General features: G+C 52.1%; 1 protein-coding gene across 8 annotated transcripts; it reads right to left on the reverse strand.

Annotated features, from left to right (window-relative positions):
* Positions 1-591: 591 nt before the first annotated feature.
* On the reverse strand, positions 592-18,103 carry PLD3 (phospholipase D family member 3). 8 transcript variants are annotated; one of them, XM_054580766.1, is made up of 14 exons: positions 17,990-18,103; positions 16,969-17,098; positions 8,737-8,769; positions 7,755-7,846; positions 7,589-7,663; positions 7,356-7,498; positions 6,750-6,933; positions 5,297-5,417; positions 5,092-5,219; positions 3,807-4,007; positions 2,488-2,627; positions 1,714-1,879; positions 1,162-1,261; positions 592-1,078 (listed from the first exon to the last, which is right to left on the reverse strand). In XM_054580766.1, exons 4-14 carry the CDS (start codon positions 7,779-7,781, stop codon positions 891-893), a joined length of 1,473 nt encoding a protein of 490 aa, XP_054436741.1. In that variant the 5' UTR covers positions 7,782-7,846; positions 8,737-8,769; positions 16,969-17,098; positions 17,990-18,103; the 3' UTR covers positions 592-890. The 8 variants fall into 8 exon arrangements, with proteins under 8 accessions (XP_054436741.1, XP_054436743.1, XP_054436746.1 ...); XM_054580768.1 differs by lacking the exon at positions 8,737-8,769; XM_054580771.1 differs by lacking the exon at positions 16,969-17,098 and having other exon boundaries at positions 18,034-18,053.
* Between the last annotated feature and the right edge of the window lie 16 nt (positions 18,104-18,119).

Raw genomic sequence — 18,119 nt, forward strand, 5'->3', positions numbered from 1 at the left:
AACATTCTCTGTTCAGCAGGTGCCAATCCAAGCTTGGCAGATGTCAAGGTTTCATTGTTTACCTGTCCTTGTCACATGTTAGACTTGCCTTGTACTCATCCAAGCTTGGGACATGCTAAATGTAAATTCACTTGGCAGGTGCAACTTCATGCTTGGTGCACACTCCAGTGTTCAGACATGTGAGTCCACTGCTGGGGTTGGCAGTGGTGGAGTGTGTGCTTATCCGTGGGAGCGCCCTGAGTGTGCTGCACACACTACTCCGTGCTGGCTACAGGCGGCTCAGCACACGCCAGCCTCGTGGTCACACATGACATGCTCAGCACGTGTCAGCTCATGTACATTGTACTCTGAAGGCTCAGCACATGCCAGCTGGTGCAGTTACATGCTAAGGGCTCAGCATGTGCTAAACCAGTGGGCTATATGCTGCATGCTCATCAGCCACAGGTTACCTGCTGAGGGCTCAGCACATGCCAGTCACATGCTATGTGTTTCGCACATGGCAAACACATGCTAAGATATCTGCGTGCTCATGTTCCCACCAGAGGTCCATGCTGGCTGTCCCCTACCCCGACACCCCGCCTTACACCACTCAGTCAGGCAGAGGCTGTACAGACAAGTTATTTACTTTTCCTTATAACCTTGGGCCCTCTTTGCCCTGGGAAGGGGGCGGGCCAGGGGACAGGCCCAGCATGCACCCCCACTTCTTCTGGGGCTGATTCCTCCCCCAGCTCGACTGGGCCCCAGGGGCCACAGGGTCAGGCTGGCAGGGGCGGAGGTAGAGGTGGGAGAGCGAGGGGGTCTATGGAGCCACAATGGGACGGAGAGAAGCAGGGGCATGGGGACAGGGACCATGACCCCGAGTATCTGGGTCTGTGGGGGCCTTAAGGGCCTCAGAGCAGGCGACAGGCATTGCCCACGCTGTCAGCTGAGGTGTCAAGGTCATGGCTGTAAGGGGAGTCCCAGTCTCTCAGGAAAACGGCTTCCAGCTGGCTCCGCAGGCCACCCCGCCCATTCTGTGTCACCAGCAGTGAGGTGCCTGTTGTCTCTGTGAAGTAGCTGCCGGACCAGTTGGAGGTTCCTACAGGGCAGAGGGCAGAGTCAGAGCCCATGGCAGTGCCTGAATGTCCCCTCCCAGCCCCCTGGCGGTACTCGGACACTCACCGATGTAGGTGGCACGTTCAGTCACCATATACTTGTTGTGGTTGACTCGGGCATATGGGATTCGGGCCTGGGCCTCGTCCGCAGGGACCACAAAGAGTTTCTGGGGAGGAGGGGAGAATGGGAAGCAGCAGGAGATGAAGTAGGGATTAGAGAAGCCCCAGGGTCTGGGATGGGGGGTGACGCCAGGTCTGCAGGACTGGGGAACCCACGGAACCTCGGGGCCAGAGCAGGGCTGAAGGGGTGGGTGTCAGTCAATGCTGGCTGGGAGGACCTAGTTGCATTTGCCACACGTTCACCTCAGCTGTCCCCTTTTCCAGACAACCTTCCATGATCACTCAGGCTAGGGCAGGTGCTTCCTCTAGGCTGCCCCATCCCAGCCTGACCGTTCCCCCCCCGCCCCCGGGTCTGGGCCCTGACCCATGGTTTCCCCATCACTGCACAACTCATTCTGGGTTGTCCCTTTCAAATGACAGGTGAGTCCACAAGCACCATGTGTCCAGTACTGCCCAGCACAGGGCAGAGCTAAGGAGTTGGTCTGTGGCAGGTGCTTACCACCTGGATGTCAGAGTGGGAGTGGTTGTCACGCAGGGCAGCCAGGGAGAGCAGGAAGGCCCGCATGGATGGCTCCGAGTGTCCCCAGCAGCTGACCAGCAGGCGCACTTTGACACCCCGCTCGTAGGCAGCCCGCCGCAGCCCGTCGTCAATGGCAGGCCAGAACCTTGGGGAGGAGGTGCAGGGTATGGAGGGCGGCTTTATTCACAAGCCTCCCCCTCAGCTTGCTTCAGCTTCTGAGAGCCCCCAAACCCTAAGACCACCCCATCTCTGGCTCCCAGTGCTGTTCCTGCCTCCTTAAATCCCACATCTCCTATTCCCCTATTCTGGCTTCCATTCCTGCCCCCAAACCCAGTCTTTCCATCACCTTGTCTGCTTCCCCCAGACTACTTTCTCTGAGCCCCCAACCCTGCTGTTCCAAACCTGAAAATTCTTAGCCCCCATTCCCAAGCCCTCATCCCATCTCCAGCCCATGTTCCCTCTTCCTACCTCCAGAAATCCCATGCCACCTCCTTAGGGCTCCAGTCCCGATCTCAGCCCCCCAACCCCAATGTTTTCTTCCTTTTCTCTGCTCCCTTTGCTCCTGGCTAGAGCACCCAACCCCTCTCTCCCTGTTACCTCTGCCTTCTCTGCCTCTCCCCATCACTTCCCCTCTATCCGTTCCCTTGCCTTGGCTCCACTGCCTGCCTTCTGGGCCCTCTCGCTCCCTCTTCTGCTCCTCTTCCACTCTTGGGGGCTCCCTGCCTGCAGCCCCGTCCACACACCCAGCAGTACCTGCGCGGGTGGGAGAACTCCATTGTGGGCAGGTAGTTCATGACTGCGATGTAGATGAAACTCCGGGCGTTGTCCACTACGTTGAGCAGAGCCTTCAAGTCTGGGGTGCGGCCAACTGGACACAGTGGTGGGGGCGCACTCTGGGGACAAGGGCACACTCAAGACGTGTGCCTGCCAGGGGTGCCACCACAATGGACCCCATGTACAGAGAGCTTGCCCCTAGCCTGGTCCTGCAGATCTCACTGAATCCTCAGCCTCCATGAAGAGCAGGGATGATCACCACGTCCATTTCACAGGTGAGGAAATGGAGGCTCAGAGAGGGTAAGTGACTTGCCTGAGTCACACAGCTGATAAATGGAGCCAGGATTTGAATCTAGGTTGTCTGGTTCCAGAATTTATGCTCTCACCCAGCAGCTCATGACAAGTCCCTGATCCAGTACTAACAGCATCAGGAATTTGTTAGAATTGCAAATTCTTAGGCCTCGCTACACATGGCATGTTGTGTATGCTGAGGGTGCTGAGGTGGGGCCCAGGAATCTGGGTTTCACAGCCCTCCCAGAAGTTCTGATGCACGATCAGGTTTGAGGGCCTCTGCTCTCATCGCTTCCGTTCCTGACTCACTCACAGGCCGCCTGGCTGGCACCCTTCATGTGCCCATGCACCTCAGGCCCTTTAACCAGCGCTCCCCATCCTTATGACAGGTGAGCAGACTCAAGCTCTGAGACGGGAAGTCGTAATGGGGGAGCTCTCAATCCCCTGTGGGCGCAGGACACCTGCATCCATGCACCTTTGGGTGTCCCCCCCGCCAAGTCTGGGTTTGTCCAGGTGACTTGCTTAGGGGGACGGGCGGGGATAAGGTTGGCAATCCCAGCCAGTGAAAGTATCAATAGTTAAATGTTCAACTATCTGCGAAAGGCAACTATCCCACAGAACTTTCTGAGATGAGGGAAACCTTCCATATCTGCAGTGTCCAATACGGCAGCTGCTTGCTACACGTGATTGCTGAACACTTGAAATGTAGTTGGTACAACTGAGGAACTGAATTTTCAACCATTAGGATATAGGGCTAATGGGGAAGTATGGCTGGGGCCGTGCAAGCCCTAACAGGTTGTAGACATTATGATAACCATTTTCCAGATGAAACCAAGGCCTGTGGAGGCTGGGACATAGCCCGGGGCCCCTGACTAAGCAGAGAGAGGAGTAAGGGCTACTAGTGGCCAAAAGCCCCCTCCCCACAAATCCCTGGGCAGGACTGGATGGAGGCCATGAGTGAGGGCATGTGGCCAGGGTGTGACAGGCCCTTCTTCCTTCAGACTCACTGCCAGGTAGGCCAGAGCAGGGGTCCCATTGAGGCAGATCTCCATTGGTGTCTCTTGATTGTAGCGGGTGTCATAGGACCGAGGCCAGGTTGATGGGATGGAGCTGCCCGCCTGGCCCAGGTACCAGTAGGCCTCGAAGATCTTGGTCAGGTCTTGAGCTAGGCAGCTGCAGTTATACATGACCACGCCCAGCTCCTTGACCTGTGGGAGGGCAGTGCTGAGCCTGGGGTAGTGGCTTGGTGCCCACAGGTGACATGGACACCTCCAGCCCCTTCTCCCTGCCCCCTTGGCCCTTGTTCTTCCCCTTGTCCCTCAATCTCCCCCTCTCTCTGTTCCTGTCCCTTTTTTTTCCTTCTAAGCTCCACACCCCTGCCCCCAAGTTTTTGTGAAAATCATTCTTTCTAAAGCTCCAGTTTTCTTGAACCTCTGCATATGCTGTTGCTTCTACCCTGCAATGAGGGAGCTCCTACTCATTCTTAGGTTTCAGCTGACAGTTTCCTCCTCCAAGAAGTCTCCCTTGGCTGCCCAGACTGCTTTAAGCATTCCTCTAGGCTCTCACGGTCCCTTGGGTTTCCCTCATCCCTCTCTCTGGTGACAAACCTGTCTCCCCATTGGACTGGAAGGACAGGCACCGGGGACATCTCAGTCACAGCTGTATGTTCATCATCACCCCGAGGAGTCGGTGAGATTAGGGGCCAAGCAAATGACCACTGCCTGAGCTGTACCCTCTTTCCTGTCTTGTGCTAACTCCTGCAGATCCTTCCATTATCAGATTAGTTATTGCCTCCTTTTGGAGTCCTTCCCTGATACCCCTGGTTGGGGCCCCCATCCTGCCTGGACCCCTCTGCTTGTTCCTCTCCCATCCCAGCCTTGACTCATCTGGGCTGACACTGCCTGGTGCCTGGTCTCTCTCTGCACTGGACTGGGAGTTCTGAGAGGTCCATTTGTTACCATGATGTTCCCAGCATCATCCAGAACAGGGCTGGGCTTACAGGAGGCATTCAGAGAATGAGTAGTGAGGGCCAAATGGATGGACAGGGCCTTGAACGCCCTGTAGAGGGGCCGGCAGCTGTCACTGGGTACAAGAGAGAGCCCCAGGCTCCCATAAACAGGCGGAGGGCAGTAGAGGGCTGGATTTGGGGACGTTTCTGGTAGGAAGTGGGAAGGAAGGCTTTGCAAACTGGACAGAGAGAACTCTGGAGTTGAAGAGGGGTATAGTTGGAGGCTGGGCACCTGTGGAGCAGGTAGGGGCCTGGAAAGGTGGGTGGGAAGGGTGCAGGCAGACCTGGGTCAGGGAGCGCCAGTCCATGTTGGCACTGCCAATGTAGAAGTGGGTCTGGTCCACCACCCAGAATTTGGTGTGCAGGACGCCATGGGTCAGCTTCTGCATGTCCACCGTGCGTACCTGGGCACCTGCAGCCGACAGGGGTGGTGATCAGGGGTCGGCTTGCACAGCCACAGGCCCAGCCCCCCAACTGCCCCTGGCTCACCACTCTGCAGGAGGGCCTGCAGGTCTGCCTGGGACTGGGACCCGCTGGGCTTGCTGACAGCAACGCGGACCTTTACACCTCGAGGCGCCAGGGCCTGGAGCTGCTGAAAGACCTCCTCGCCCTGCGGGGAGAGGAGAGCCTCTGAGGGGTTGGGCTAACCATCTCTCCAACACCATGCAGCACCCCCATGGGGCTGTTTTGAGATTGGGCTTCCAGATGAGATTAGGAATGAGCAAACTTAACATTAGCCAGTATGCCTGGAATGGTTTTACAGGTTAAGCTATTAAAACCTTCACCTGTTTTAATACCTGTCCACTCTGAGCCTTGCCAGGGCCTCACTGTCACTCCTACCCTTCCAGGGACCTTCTCAATACCCAACCTTGGAGGTGTCAATGCCTCCATGGGCCTCCGGGCACCTTACAGGATATTGGGGGTGTGACTGGCTTGGGCTGGGGGTCCAGGAGGGTACTGGTGAGGCTTGATGATGCCAGTAACAGTAACAGCCATGATTCCCCGGTTCCTACTGTGAGGGGGTCTGTTCTAAGCCCCTTCACATCTAAACTCATCGATTCTCACCACTCTCATTGATGAGGCGGTCACAGTAAAATCCCAGAGGTGCAGACAGGGAAACTGAGTGCAGGATTTAATGGTGAAGCAGGATTTGCACCCAGACTGTGTGCCTCCTTTGTCTGTACTTTGAAGCACTCTGGGAGGAGCCAGCAGGGAGTACAAGCTCCTACCATTTTAAATTTTGTAATTTTTTTCAGTCAGTGTTTAACGAGCCTCACAATGTTCATAAATTTTAAGCCCCCTTCTCACAGAAAGAGGCAGCAGAGTGGAAAAAAGAAGGGAAACCTGTGTTTTTCAATGAAGGGGTGATCCACCTAAACTGTTCCTTTCCAAACTTTGAAGCTTTATGGTTTGTAAGTTTGTCTGCAGGCATAACAAGAATATAATAACAAATGCTTACAAATGGCTTACTGTGGCAGGCACCACGCTATAATTTGCATGGATTGGCCCATTTCATTCTCACAGGGGTGGGTGCTAAATACTGGCCCCATTCCACAGACCAGAAAACTGAGGCCAGACAGGTGAAGTGACCTGCCCAAGGTCACACAGCTGGGAAGCGAAAGCCTGGCTAGAGGCTGGGCTGCTTCGCACTCCACTCTTCCATTTCTTGGTGCGACAGGGTCGAGGCAGCTAGTGGGCGAGCAGCATCTGCCAGCCTAATCCCTCGCAAACAAACCCATACTCGACATTTAGAGGCCTCCAGATGACCATGAGAAACGCCCCCGATCCAGAGGGCCATCTGAACAGTTGTTTCCAAACACTTGTGTCCAACCTGCTGTGTGAGACATGCTTACCTGTCTCCAGGACTGCAGAGAAACTGCTCCCATCCCCTCCCCAATGCCTCCTACCACCCCCGTCTGCCAGGGCCCAGGTTACCAGGTACCTGCTGGGCAGAGGGCTCCTGAGTGTGGGTGTCATTGTTGGTGAGGGTCCAGTAGAAGGAGGCGATGTCCAGGCTGCTGTGGGCCCCGGCGAGCAGGCCCAGCCAAGCCTGGCTGGTGGATGGGTTGCCAGTGGAGGCATTGGGGAAGTCCAGGCCCTCGGGGATGCTCTCCACCAGCACTGCTCTGTAGTATGGAGGGGACGATATTAGCCATAGGGGGCTGGAGACTGCCAGCTGGGATGTGAGCACTCACCTGTCTGACCACGGAGGATGAAAGTCTGTGTACTGTGTATGCCTGTATTCATGATTCTCTGAGTTCATGCATTTGTCTATCTAGAGGTACAAAAAAATGGTGCGGATGTCTGTGTGAGTGCTTGTCCACAGATGTGGATGGAAGATGCCATGTGTGTCTGTGTGTGCCTGTCGCTTCACAGACCTGGATAGAAGATGATGCTGTGGCTGCCATGGGAACAGTGTTGGGGGATGGGGTCACAGAGGGAAGAACCTGTTATGAGCCCTGAGTGACACCAAGCGCAAGCCCTGCCTGTTGTGTCTGTGTCCTGGCCTGTCAGGGCCCCTTCCCCCAATCTGAGGTCCCTCACTTACTCGCAGGGGTCATAGCAGGGGGCTGGGCGCTGGTTGGGCCCAAAGAGATGCAAGTCGCTGTATTCCCATAAGAACAGCTGAGTCATCAGGGCACCAAAACCCACAACGGCCAGGATAAGGACCAGCAGGACCCAGCGGGCTTTCTGTGGGGAGGAAGAGGCAGTCAGCCAGCCCAGCTTGGGCAGCCCAGCCCATGCTCTGAGACAGACTAAGGGGGTGCAGAGGACTCCTACCTTCTCAGCAGCCTTCCATGCCTCAATCTCATTCATGGGCAGCTCACTGGTGGGCTCCTCAGCAGGCACCTTCAGCTGGGGAACAATGGGGATGGTTGAGGGTGCCGGGGGAACCCCGACTCTCCACTGTACCCAGTCCTTCCCCACTGGGGCCCCACCCACCTACCTCCTGATACATCAGCTTAGGCTTCATCTTGCCAGGCAGCCGGGGGGCACGCAGAGCGCAGGTGGGAAAGTGGGTGTGTCAGGGTCTCCAAACTGTGGGAACAAAAGCTGGCACTGTGTGGGGATGTTCCGGGCTTTTGGGGAACATCATCGAAGGCAGATCGGTCTCGGGGCTCACGAGACCTACTGGGTCTCTTGTCCGTGATCACGGGGCCACTGGCACCGCGCCCGCCACTCCAAAAGGAGGAAGCAGATGGCTGGTCAGCAGGGATTTTGAAATCCCTCAGTCTGTAATGCCTCTCCTTTCTCCCCAACAATCTGTGGTAGCCACCCCGCCCTTTTAAGGCTCCCCCTTAGCGCCCACCCTGCTCCCCATTAGCACCTTCCTTTCTCTGCGTTATAATAGAGACATTCCCAAAGGGACAGCTCCAAATGGGCTCAGCGGAACCCCAAATCTTTGTGCCTGGCTTTTCCCAGCCCAGGGACAACCCAAGCCGGGGGCATTTTCCAGGTGACTCCCCTGTCCTCACCCTCAGGTACCCACCAGACAGAACAGCCCGGGAGCCCAGGACCCTCCGGGCCTCCCCGCCAGCTCCCAGCCCATCTCCCCCAGCCAACCTCCTACCCTATCCCGGAGGGGCCTCGGCCTTGGTCAGCAAACGGCAGCTGCTCCCTCCGCGGGGCCCCTGCTTCTGCCTCAACAGGCTGAGCAGGGGCGAGTGGAAGGGGGCGGGGGCCCGAGGAGGCTCCGCCTATCGCTCCTGCAGCAGGGAGCTTGCGCGGCCCTTGCTCCGCCCCGGCCCTCCGCAGGGAGTAGAGGTTTGGCCTCTCAGGTGGGGGCGGGGGCCCCACCTGGCCGGGTGGGGAGCGGACACGGCTAGGGCATGGGCCTTGCCACGCCCCACCCCAGAGCCACCGTGCTGGGTAGGGAAGCCACAGATAAGGAAAAAAATGGGACCCGACATCTTTTCTCGTCTACAAACCTTGTGAGTTTTTGTATCGCGGACATGCATTGCCTAGTCAAAAATAAATACATAAATTAAATTAATGATTTAAAAACTTATACAATTAAATGGAGACATCAAGGTTGCATAAGATGATTTCAAGATGCAGCGATAAAATCAGCAGAAGACACAGCCCACGCTCTGAGCAGGGAAGAGCTGGATGGGGGAAGGAGAAGATGGGTTTTCTGCTGGAATATTTGACTTTTATTTTTTTAACCCCAACTGATAGGGATTTTTAAAAATTTGTTTCCGGAACCCAGGGTCAGTCTGGAGGGTTAGGTTGGGTTTCCCACCTTGGGTCTCCTATCTCCCACGCAGGCTTTCGGGCCACAACTGCAAATATAAATTGGAGAACCAGCCCCCACCCATGTCTCTCAGTGAAAGAGGGGCAGGACCCCATTCCCCTGAACCAGGCAGAAAGTTAAAAGATAAATGCTGAAACGTATTACTGTTGAGAGGAGCAACAGTGTCATAAGTGGTTGGCTCGACGGTGGGACTCGGGGGTGGGTCAGGACTATTTTCAGGATTCCAGACTGGGGAGGGCAGAGCTCAGCTAGACCCCTCCTCTCCCTGCAGGGAAGATGGGGCAAAAGGATCCAGCAAGAAATAGCAACAGACCACGGTTATTTGCAACACCGTAGGTCTCCAGAAGCAGAAGATAACACAGAGATAACAGTCTTAGAGGTGGTTGGCAGCAGGGTTTCAGGGTGGGGGAGGGGGATGCGGGGCAGGAAACTTTCACCTTTTATTTGTGAAGGCCTTGGTGGGAAATGTTGTACTGAGTGAGAATAAGGGGTTGGAATAGCAGATGTGAAATTAGGGAAGCTGAGATGAACCAGAGCCAAAGTGAGGGAGCAGCAAGACTCAGAGAGGTGAGGGATGAATGAGGCTGGAGAACTGAAGATGCCGGCTAATAAACCAAAAAAAGGAGGAAAACAGAAGGGGTTCATTGAAATTGTTAGTGACCTTTTGGCTTTCAAATTGTATAGTGATTACAAGGTCTGTAATGAGGGGTTTAATTTTAATGTCTGTTGTATTTTCATCAAAGTAATACACCTAAGGTGTTTAAAAAGAACACGAGTACTGGAGAGGTGGGTTCCAGAGCTAGATGTCCAAACTGAAAATGAGCCTCCACACTTATGTGACCAGTTAACCTTGAAAAATGGCAATGCATTTGTGCCTTAGCTTCCCCATCTGCAAAATGGGCATGGTAATGATAGCACTTGTTTTTCACAAGGCTGTTCATGAATTTTACACATATTTATTAAGCACTGGGGATACCACTGTGATCAAAAGGGATATGAAGACAGACAAAAAAACAAAATAAGTAAATTATATGTTAGAAGGCAATAAGCACTATAGAAAATCAGGGAAGAGGGACAAGGTAAGGGCGGGGTATGGGTTTGTTTGCAATTTTAATTAAAGTCAGGGAAGTCCTCATTGAGAAGGGATACCTAATAGAAAAAACTTCAAGGAGGGGAGGAAGGGAGCCAATGGACATCCTTAGGAAAGAGTGTTCCAAGCAGAGGGAAGGCCAGTGCAAAGGCCCTGAGGCAGAAGTGTGCCCGGTGTGGAAATGGGAAAGCAAGGAGGCCAGTGTCTTCAGCAGGCTGGACATACAGGAGAGGGAGAGGAGATGAGTCTGGGAGGTGACAGGAGCAGATCCAGGGCTGTGGTGAGGATGGGGCTTCGGGTAGGTTCTGGGCAGAGGAGGGATGTGATCTGCATTGTGGTGGGTTGAATGATAGCCTCAAAAAAGGTATGTCCGATGTGGGCATTACGCTGGGAACTTGTGAGTGTGGCATTTAGAAAAAGGGTCCTTAAAGAGAACAGACTGATGGTTGCCAGAAGGGATAGGGGTGGGAGGACTGGATGACAAATTGGTAGTTACAAAATAGTCACGGGAATGTAAAGTACAGCATAGAGAATATAGTCAGTAGTTTTGTAATAACTATGTATGGTACCCAGTGGGTACTGGAAATATCAGGGGGACCACTTTGTGAAGTATATGATTGTCTAACCGCTATGCTATACACCTGAAATTAATAACAAATAATATTGAGTGTAACTTGTAATTGAAGATTTTATTTATTTACTTTTATAGAGAGGAGAAGAGAGGGAAGTAGCAATGTGCAAGAGATACATTGATTGGTTGCCTCTCATACTCCCCCAACCAGGGACCTGGCCCACAACCCAGGAATGTGCCCTGACCAGGGACTGAACCGGGACCCTCCGGCTCAGACTGGTACTCAACCCACTGAGCCACACCAGCCACCACAGAGTGTAAACTGTAATTGAAAAATGCAGTGTAATCAAATAAAGGATTTTGAGATAAACTCATCCTGGATTATCTGGGCGGGCCCTAAATCCAAGGACGGACAAGTATCTTTAAGTGACAGAAAAACCACGTGGCCAGGGAGGCAGAGATTGGAGTGATTGTCTGAAATCCTACTTAAGCCCAGAGCCACCAGATTCTGGGAGAGGCAGGGAACAGAATCTTCCTCAGAGCCTCTGGAGGGAGCATGACTGGGCCAACACCTTCATTTTGGATTTCTAGCCTCCAGAATGTGAGAGCATAAACTTCTGTTGTTTAAACCACCCAGGTTGTGGTGACTTGTTACAGCAGCCATAGGGAACTAATACAGGTGTTTGCAGGCTCTGCCTGGCTGTGTGGGAAACAGACTTGGGGAAGGGGGGCGGTTTAGAGGCTGGAACAGGGAAACCAGGGTACAGATAGTGTAGACAGAATCAAGGGTGGGGGCAGCCAAGGGGGGAAGACTGGATGGAGTCTGGTTACATTTTGAAGGTGGAGCCCATTGGATTTCGAATCAGACTGGATGCGGATTCCAGGTAAAGGAAGTAATTGAGGTTGACTATATGGATTTGGGCCTGCGCAATTTAAGGATGGAGGTGCCAATAGCTGAGCTGGGAAAGGCTCAGAAGGAGCAAGTTGGGGGAAAGAGCAGGAACAAAGAAAGAATTAATTAATTCATAGATGATAAGTAAATGGCCTTGGCCAGATAGTTCAGGTGATTAGAGCAGAATCCTCTAAGGCCAAGGTTGTGGGTTCAATCCCTTATCTGCACACATGCAAGAAGCAACTAATGAATGCCACAAATCAACAACAAATCGACGTCTCTCTCTCTCTAACTCTAAAATCAATCAATCAATCAATAGCTCTGGCCGGGTAGCTCAGTTTGTTGGAGCATTGTCCGGATACACAAAGGTTGTGGGTTTGATCCCCAGTCAGGGCACATACAGGAGTCAACCAATGAATGCATAAATGGGTGGAACAAGGAATTGGTGTTTCTCTCTCCCTTCCAATCTCTAAAATCAATAAATAAAAATTTAAAAGTATCAATAAATGTAGTGTTTTGAACATATAAATTTTGAGATGTCTGAAATCCATCCAGGTGGATCCTTGGAACTAAAGGATTAGATTAATACATTATCAACTGCACAGAATGGGCATGCAAGGGGTTCTCAATAAATATGACTGTGTCACAGTTAACAGCCAAAAAGAAAAGGAAAAAAGGCATCATTCTCATCTCAACTCCAGCTAAGATGGTTGCTTTTCAGTTACTATTTAATTTTTAAATGGCACATAGGACTTTAATGGAAATTCAATTTTGAGACTCAGGCTTCTAGCTGGAGTGCCCCTTCACCCACATCCCAGTCTCCAGATAAGGACTGTGACGTCAGCTGGAGAAGTATCCAGCACTCCCCATCCCCAGATCCCTCGGGGGAGCAGGGCAGGTGGGCTAGAGCAGCAAGCTGACAAAGCAGGGTTGGCATTGTCCCTAGCTCATCCTCTGTGTTCCCAGGTTCCTAGAAGGCCCCACGGGGCTCCAGTGCAATGCCCAGTCTGGTCCTTGTGCTCGGCTTCCTTGCACCTCTGCCAAGTGTTCCTCGCAGAATCTCCCTGTCCCCTTGACCTATGTTCTCTTTGCTTGTGTGACACCACAGACCGCAGAAGAGGAGGAAGCAAAACCCACTGTGCTTTTAAGACACAAGTTGAGAGAGCTCCCTGAACACCTCACTGCTGGGTGAGGGTGGTGGTTTGGGGGAGATTTGATCTCTCCTCCACAGCGATGCTTTGGATTGGAGAGTCCAGGTTCAAATCCTGCGCTGTCACTTCTTAGTGAGTCACTGCAGGCATGGGGCTTTATACTTCTCCAAGCCCTGCTGGCCTCATCTATAAAACGGGAATCATCTTGCAGTTTTATACACTGTCTGGGGGATCTCCGAATGGAATATGGGGAAGTGTCTCCAAGTCCCACAGCCCTGTATTCAGGTTCTCAGCTCTGTGTGTCACCAGAAAAAGAGGCTCCCCTCTCTGAGCCTCACTTTCATTCTCAGAACAACGGGAGACATATAGCATCCTCACATTTGCTGGGAAGTAAATGAAACCATCCAAGGCAGGTAGGTGGCACAGTAAACTTCCGATACAAGCTGGCTGGTGAGATTTGTATGTCCCTTAGTTTATCACAGATAATCTGTGTCCCTTGAAAAGTTAAGTGTGTATCTGGTTTATTCCTCTACCCCCTCCAGTGCCCAGCACATTGTACACTCAAGAAATGTCTGTTAAAAACAGAATGGAGTAGAATGGCCACTTTTGAGAAAAGACTTCCTTAGCTGTCTCTCTAGACCTAATGATGCTTATTTTATACACAATGATAACTAGCTTGTGTTCTCAGCCCAGAGTGGATGGGGTAGGAGCAGATAATGGCATCTCAGCCTGAGAGTAAGCTTCACGGCTGATTCCAAGTTGGTCCGAGCCATCTGCGAGTGCAAAGAAGGGCACGGGCCGATTAGCTGCTGAAGCGCATGGGAAGCGCTGGACAGGCCACGCCACAGGAAACATTCACAAACCCATGGACCTTCCATATGGTTCAAAACCAAAATGTTCTCATGTTTAAAGGAGCCAATTTTCCTGTAACTGCGCAGATACTGTGGACTGAACAACCAATTGTCTGTGTTTAAGTCTATAGAAAACAGAACAGAGCACTGGTTTTGTAAACTTTTTTGTTTTTGTTTTTAGCAGTAGAATCTTTATTTCAAAGGATCCCTCCCTAGAAGGTGCCCCTTCTGGAGAGAGAAGATGCTTAGTCTGAAAAACAATTAAATAAGTTAAAAAAAACAAACCATCATGAATGGTGAATGCTTCTGATTTGGAATGCAAAAATCTGAGGCTGTCCCTTTCCTCCTCAAAACCCCTTTGTGGGTCTCCATTGCCTTCAGGACAAAGTACAAATTTCTCCTCATGTTCCCGAGGGCCCTACATGGATAGGCCCTGTGGACCTTCCCCACCACTGCAGGTTCAGTTCTCCTTTCTGGCTTCAAAGCCAGCTCCCACCTCCTCCAACTCCCACCTCCTCCCTGAACTCCAGGTCTGGAAGTCCCATGGCCTCCTAGACGCCTCCCCAAGGTGTCCCCTATCCCCCTATATCACCAAATGTCCTTAGCATCTCTCCCAAATTTACTCCTCCCTTGAGTTCCCATTTCAAAGACAGCTGTCCTATCTATCCTTCAGGTCTCAGCCTATGCGCCACCTCCTTCAGAAAGCCCAACCTGACTCCCTGGAAGAACTGGGCCTCACCCTGGGCCCCGCCATGTGCCCACCTGGCCTCCTGAGGGTCTATCCCATCCACTCTTTTTCTCTCCCGTGACCTCAACCTGGATTCTCCAGCCACCTCCTTCGGCTCCCAGCCTTCACTCAATCCTTCCAGTCCCCCCTCCATCTCAGTTTGACTTGTCCTCCATCTGTGGCCCCCCAGTGCCCTCAGGACAAAGTCTCAGCTCCTCACTGTGGACCCCAGAGCCCTGAAAGACCTTCCCCTAATAACTTACTCTCACCGCCCTTTATGTCCCAGCCATTTTTAATATCTTTTGGTTCCTTGAACTGAAACCACACTTTTACCACCAACCCTCCTACAGCTTCTGCTCCTGCCTAACATACCTTTCTCTCCTCTTCATCTTGCTTATTCCTATCAGCTCATGTACCGTGTACTCCAGGAAGCCCTCTCTCACCCCCCAGGTGGTTCAGGTACCCCTTTTGGGCTCTGACAGTCTCCTGAGCTTCTCCATCCCAGCCCTGACCGCTCTGGGCTGTAACTGTTTGAGGATGGATCTGTTTCTCTCACTGGACTGTGAAACCTATGAGGGCAGGACTGGGCTGTCTCAGTCACTTCTGTCTCTATTACCACCCAGCACAGGGATGGTACATGGCAGGTGCTCAGTGGCCAGTTCATTCATCTAGTTATTCATCTTGTATTTATTCAGTGACTGCTTGCTGACAAGCCCTGTCTAGAAACTGGAGATATGGCACAGAACAGGAAAAAAAAAATCCCTGGTAAAACAGCATTTTTGGGGGGGAATGAGACAACAGAGAAATGAGTGAAACAGAGACAGTGCCATGGAGAAAAAAGAAAGCAGGGGAGAGTGATAGTGGCATCAGAATGGAAAATGGTGGGTATCTGAATTCAAATATAACACATCTGGGGCAACAAAGCATCATTATCTCTGTTTTTCAGATGCAGGGCAGGGCTCAGAGAAATCGCAGCCCAGCTTGCATAGTGTTGGGTTTGTTGGCAGGGAATTTGAATGCAGGGCTCAGTTCTGTTCCAGGACACTGCACTGACGAACCCACCTGTGAACACAGAATAAGGCGGAGCATCTTTTCCTTGCCTCCTGGAGGGAGGCCTGAGCCCCTGAAAGTGCAGGATGTGGGGCGGGCAGGTCAAGTTCCTTATTTTTATTGAACCAGGCACTGATTGAAGCACTTTATATATTTAATTATCAGAACGCGCCCCCCCCCCCCTTTCTTTTTTCGGTCCCACTTAACAGATAAGGGAACTAAACACCCGGAGAGGTTAAGTCATTAGCGCAAAGGAACAGTTAGGAAACAATGGAGCCAGGATTTGAACCCAAGCTGCTTAGGGTCCCAGGGGTAGACAGCTGCCTCTCCTGTTTTTCTTATCTGTAGGTCTGAAGCTGCTCTCCCTTCCTCCTTCCCCAACAGCAGATGAGCCCAAAGGTGGTTTTGACCTCTCAAAAACTAACAATATTCCCTTTCCATCCCAGCCTTTGAGAGGGGCATTTGAAGCTTTCTCTAAATACAAAGGATATATTAGTGCAGCTTTAAGAACAGGACTCTCGCTCTCCTTCTGACCAGGCTGATCTCGCCAAGCCATCCTTGGTAGTTCTGGAGCTGCTGCTGCTTTGGGTCACATCATGTCACATCAAATGGCGTCCCTCTTCTCCAAATCCTCCAGTGGCTCCTGCTCACCTCACTCAGAGTGAAGCTAATGTCTTCTCCATGGCCCATGAGACCCCAGCTGATCTTCCTCTATCACTCCTCTGACCTCATCCCCCAGCCTTCTCCTCCTTCACTGGCCTCATTTCTACCCCTTAAATATTTCTAAATATTCTATGTCCCTCCCTCAGGGCCTCCGCATTTGCTATTCTCTCTGCTTAGAACGCTCTTCCCCCCAGCAGCCACATCACTCTCTCCCCTAATTCGGGTCTTGTTCAATAGTCACCATCTCAGAAAACCTGTTCTGACCACCTTCTTTAAAACTACAACCCTTATCATGCAGTCCCCATCCCCCTCCTAACATATCCTATACTTCACTTACCTGTTTACTAATTGTCCCTGCTAGAATGTAAACTCCATGAGGCCAGGGATCTCTGGGTTTGTTCACCCAAGTGTCCCTGGAGCCTAGCACAGGGCTGGGAATATAAAACATGCTTTCTAAACAGATGTTGAGTGAATAACTTGTGTTTTCATTCCTATATTGCAGGTGCAGCAACTGAGGCACAGGCACATTAAGCCGCCTGCCCAAGGTTACGCAACTATTTAAGCACCAATGCAAGAATCAAGATTGGAACCAGGGTGTTCCAGCCCTCAGGTACACACTGCTAACCACTGTCCTACACTGCCTCGTGCACGCAAGCTCAGTATCTAAGACACTCACCATTCCACCTGGGGATTCAGGGTTGCTGCAGTTTAACCGAGGTGTGGTCGGGCCTGCCTCATCTCTCCGTACCCTCAATTCTAGAAGTCAAGGGAGCTCTGGGTCTAAGCCACCTATAGTCTCCCCACCACCAAACCCTTCTCAACTCCCACCTCAGCACCATTTAAATGCCCTCATTTTTGGGGTGTAGATCACTCAATCCAACAAGGTAAAGAGATAGATATTAACTGCTTACATGAGCAAGGTTTGTGATGGCTGATGAGCTTCTCCCTCAGGTGTAGTGATGTGGCAGAAGTGAAGACAATATGGAGATCGTGATGTGGGGTGGCTGCCACCACAGAGAGTACCATGATAACGTGGAGAGACTGAGGCAACAGCAACAATGAAAAGGGGGAGGGGAAGAGTGACAATGAGGAGGTGATGAAGGTGATTGGATGAGGATGGGAATGGCATGGTTAATAACAATACCAGCCCAAATCACCATGTCAAACTGGACATAACACAAGCATAAACTGGCAGAATCCTCACAATCACCCCTGATGTAGGTGTCCTGTGTACATTTCATAGATGAGGAAGCTTAGATCGCAAAGGTGTGATTAGGTAGTCAAGGTTACCCAGAGGTTTAGTGGTGGCACTGGGATTCTGGCACACACCAGGTAATGGGCTCCACCCCAAATGGTGGCGAGTATGTGAGGAGTGACACAGCCGAATGACAGAGATGTGGAGGGAAAAAACCTGTGAGGCAGGGTAGCTCCTTACAGGAAAACTAGAAGCACGAGGCGTGGACAGTGACAGCCAGAGGAGCAAAGGTGACATGGGAGGAATAGTGACATAGCGGTGAGGATAACATAGGGGGAACAGGAAATTGATTTAAGGAGAGGGTGACAGGAGGCGTGCGAAGGTGACATGGTGTATAATGACGGATATGAGAAGTGAGGAGTTCATAAGGGATAAATAGCAACAAAAGATGGGTGCAAGTGACATAAGAAGGCGATGACGACTTAAAAGGGGCAATTGCGACCTATGGTGGCAATGGGGGCTTAAAGGGGACAAAAGAGAGTTAAGGGGCTTGATGGCAACGAAAGAAGGGTGATCGCGACTGAAGGGGAACGGTGACGATTTAAGCGGGATACGATGTGAAGGGAGGAATGGAGACATAAAGGAACAGAGAACGACATGGGGTAGAGACGCATCAGACAGGAGGTGACAACACAAGGAGGGCAGCCGAGGCGCCGCGCCCCCAGATCGCACAGTACCTGCACTCCAAGTCTCCCACTCCGGGACCCAGCCCCGCACGCACCTTCTAAACTGGAGCTGGGCCCGACCACCCCCGCCGCGCGCACGCGCCCTCGGGCTGGACTGCAAGTTTGGGCGGGGGGCGGGGGC

This window comes from Pteronotus mesoamericanus, unplaced genomic scaffold (genome assembly GCF_021234165.1).
Source record: "Pteronotus mesoamericanus isolate MK-2021 breed Mesoamerican mustached bat unplaced genomic scaffold, CSHL_Meso_final contig_639, whole genome shotgun sequence".
Lineage (NCBI taxonomy): Eukaryota > Metazoa > Chordata > Mammalia > Chiroptera > Mormoopidae > Pteronotus > Pteronotus mesoamericanus.

Coding starts and splice junctions, on each gene's coding strand:
- PLD3 (XM_054580768.1), bottom strand. CDS start 7,781: ATGAAGCCTAAGCTGATGTATCAGGAG. Junction 4,008..5,091: donor ACTGGCGCTCCCTGACCCAG/GTCTGCCTGCAC, acceptor GCCCTCCCACAG/GTCAAGGAGCTGGGCGTGGT. Junction 1,262..1,713: donor CCCACTCTGACATCCAGGTG/GTAAGCACCTGC, acceptor CCTCCTCCCCAG/AAACTCTTTGTGGTCCCTGC.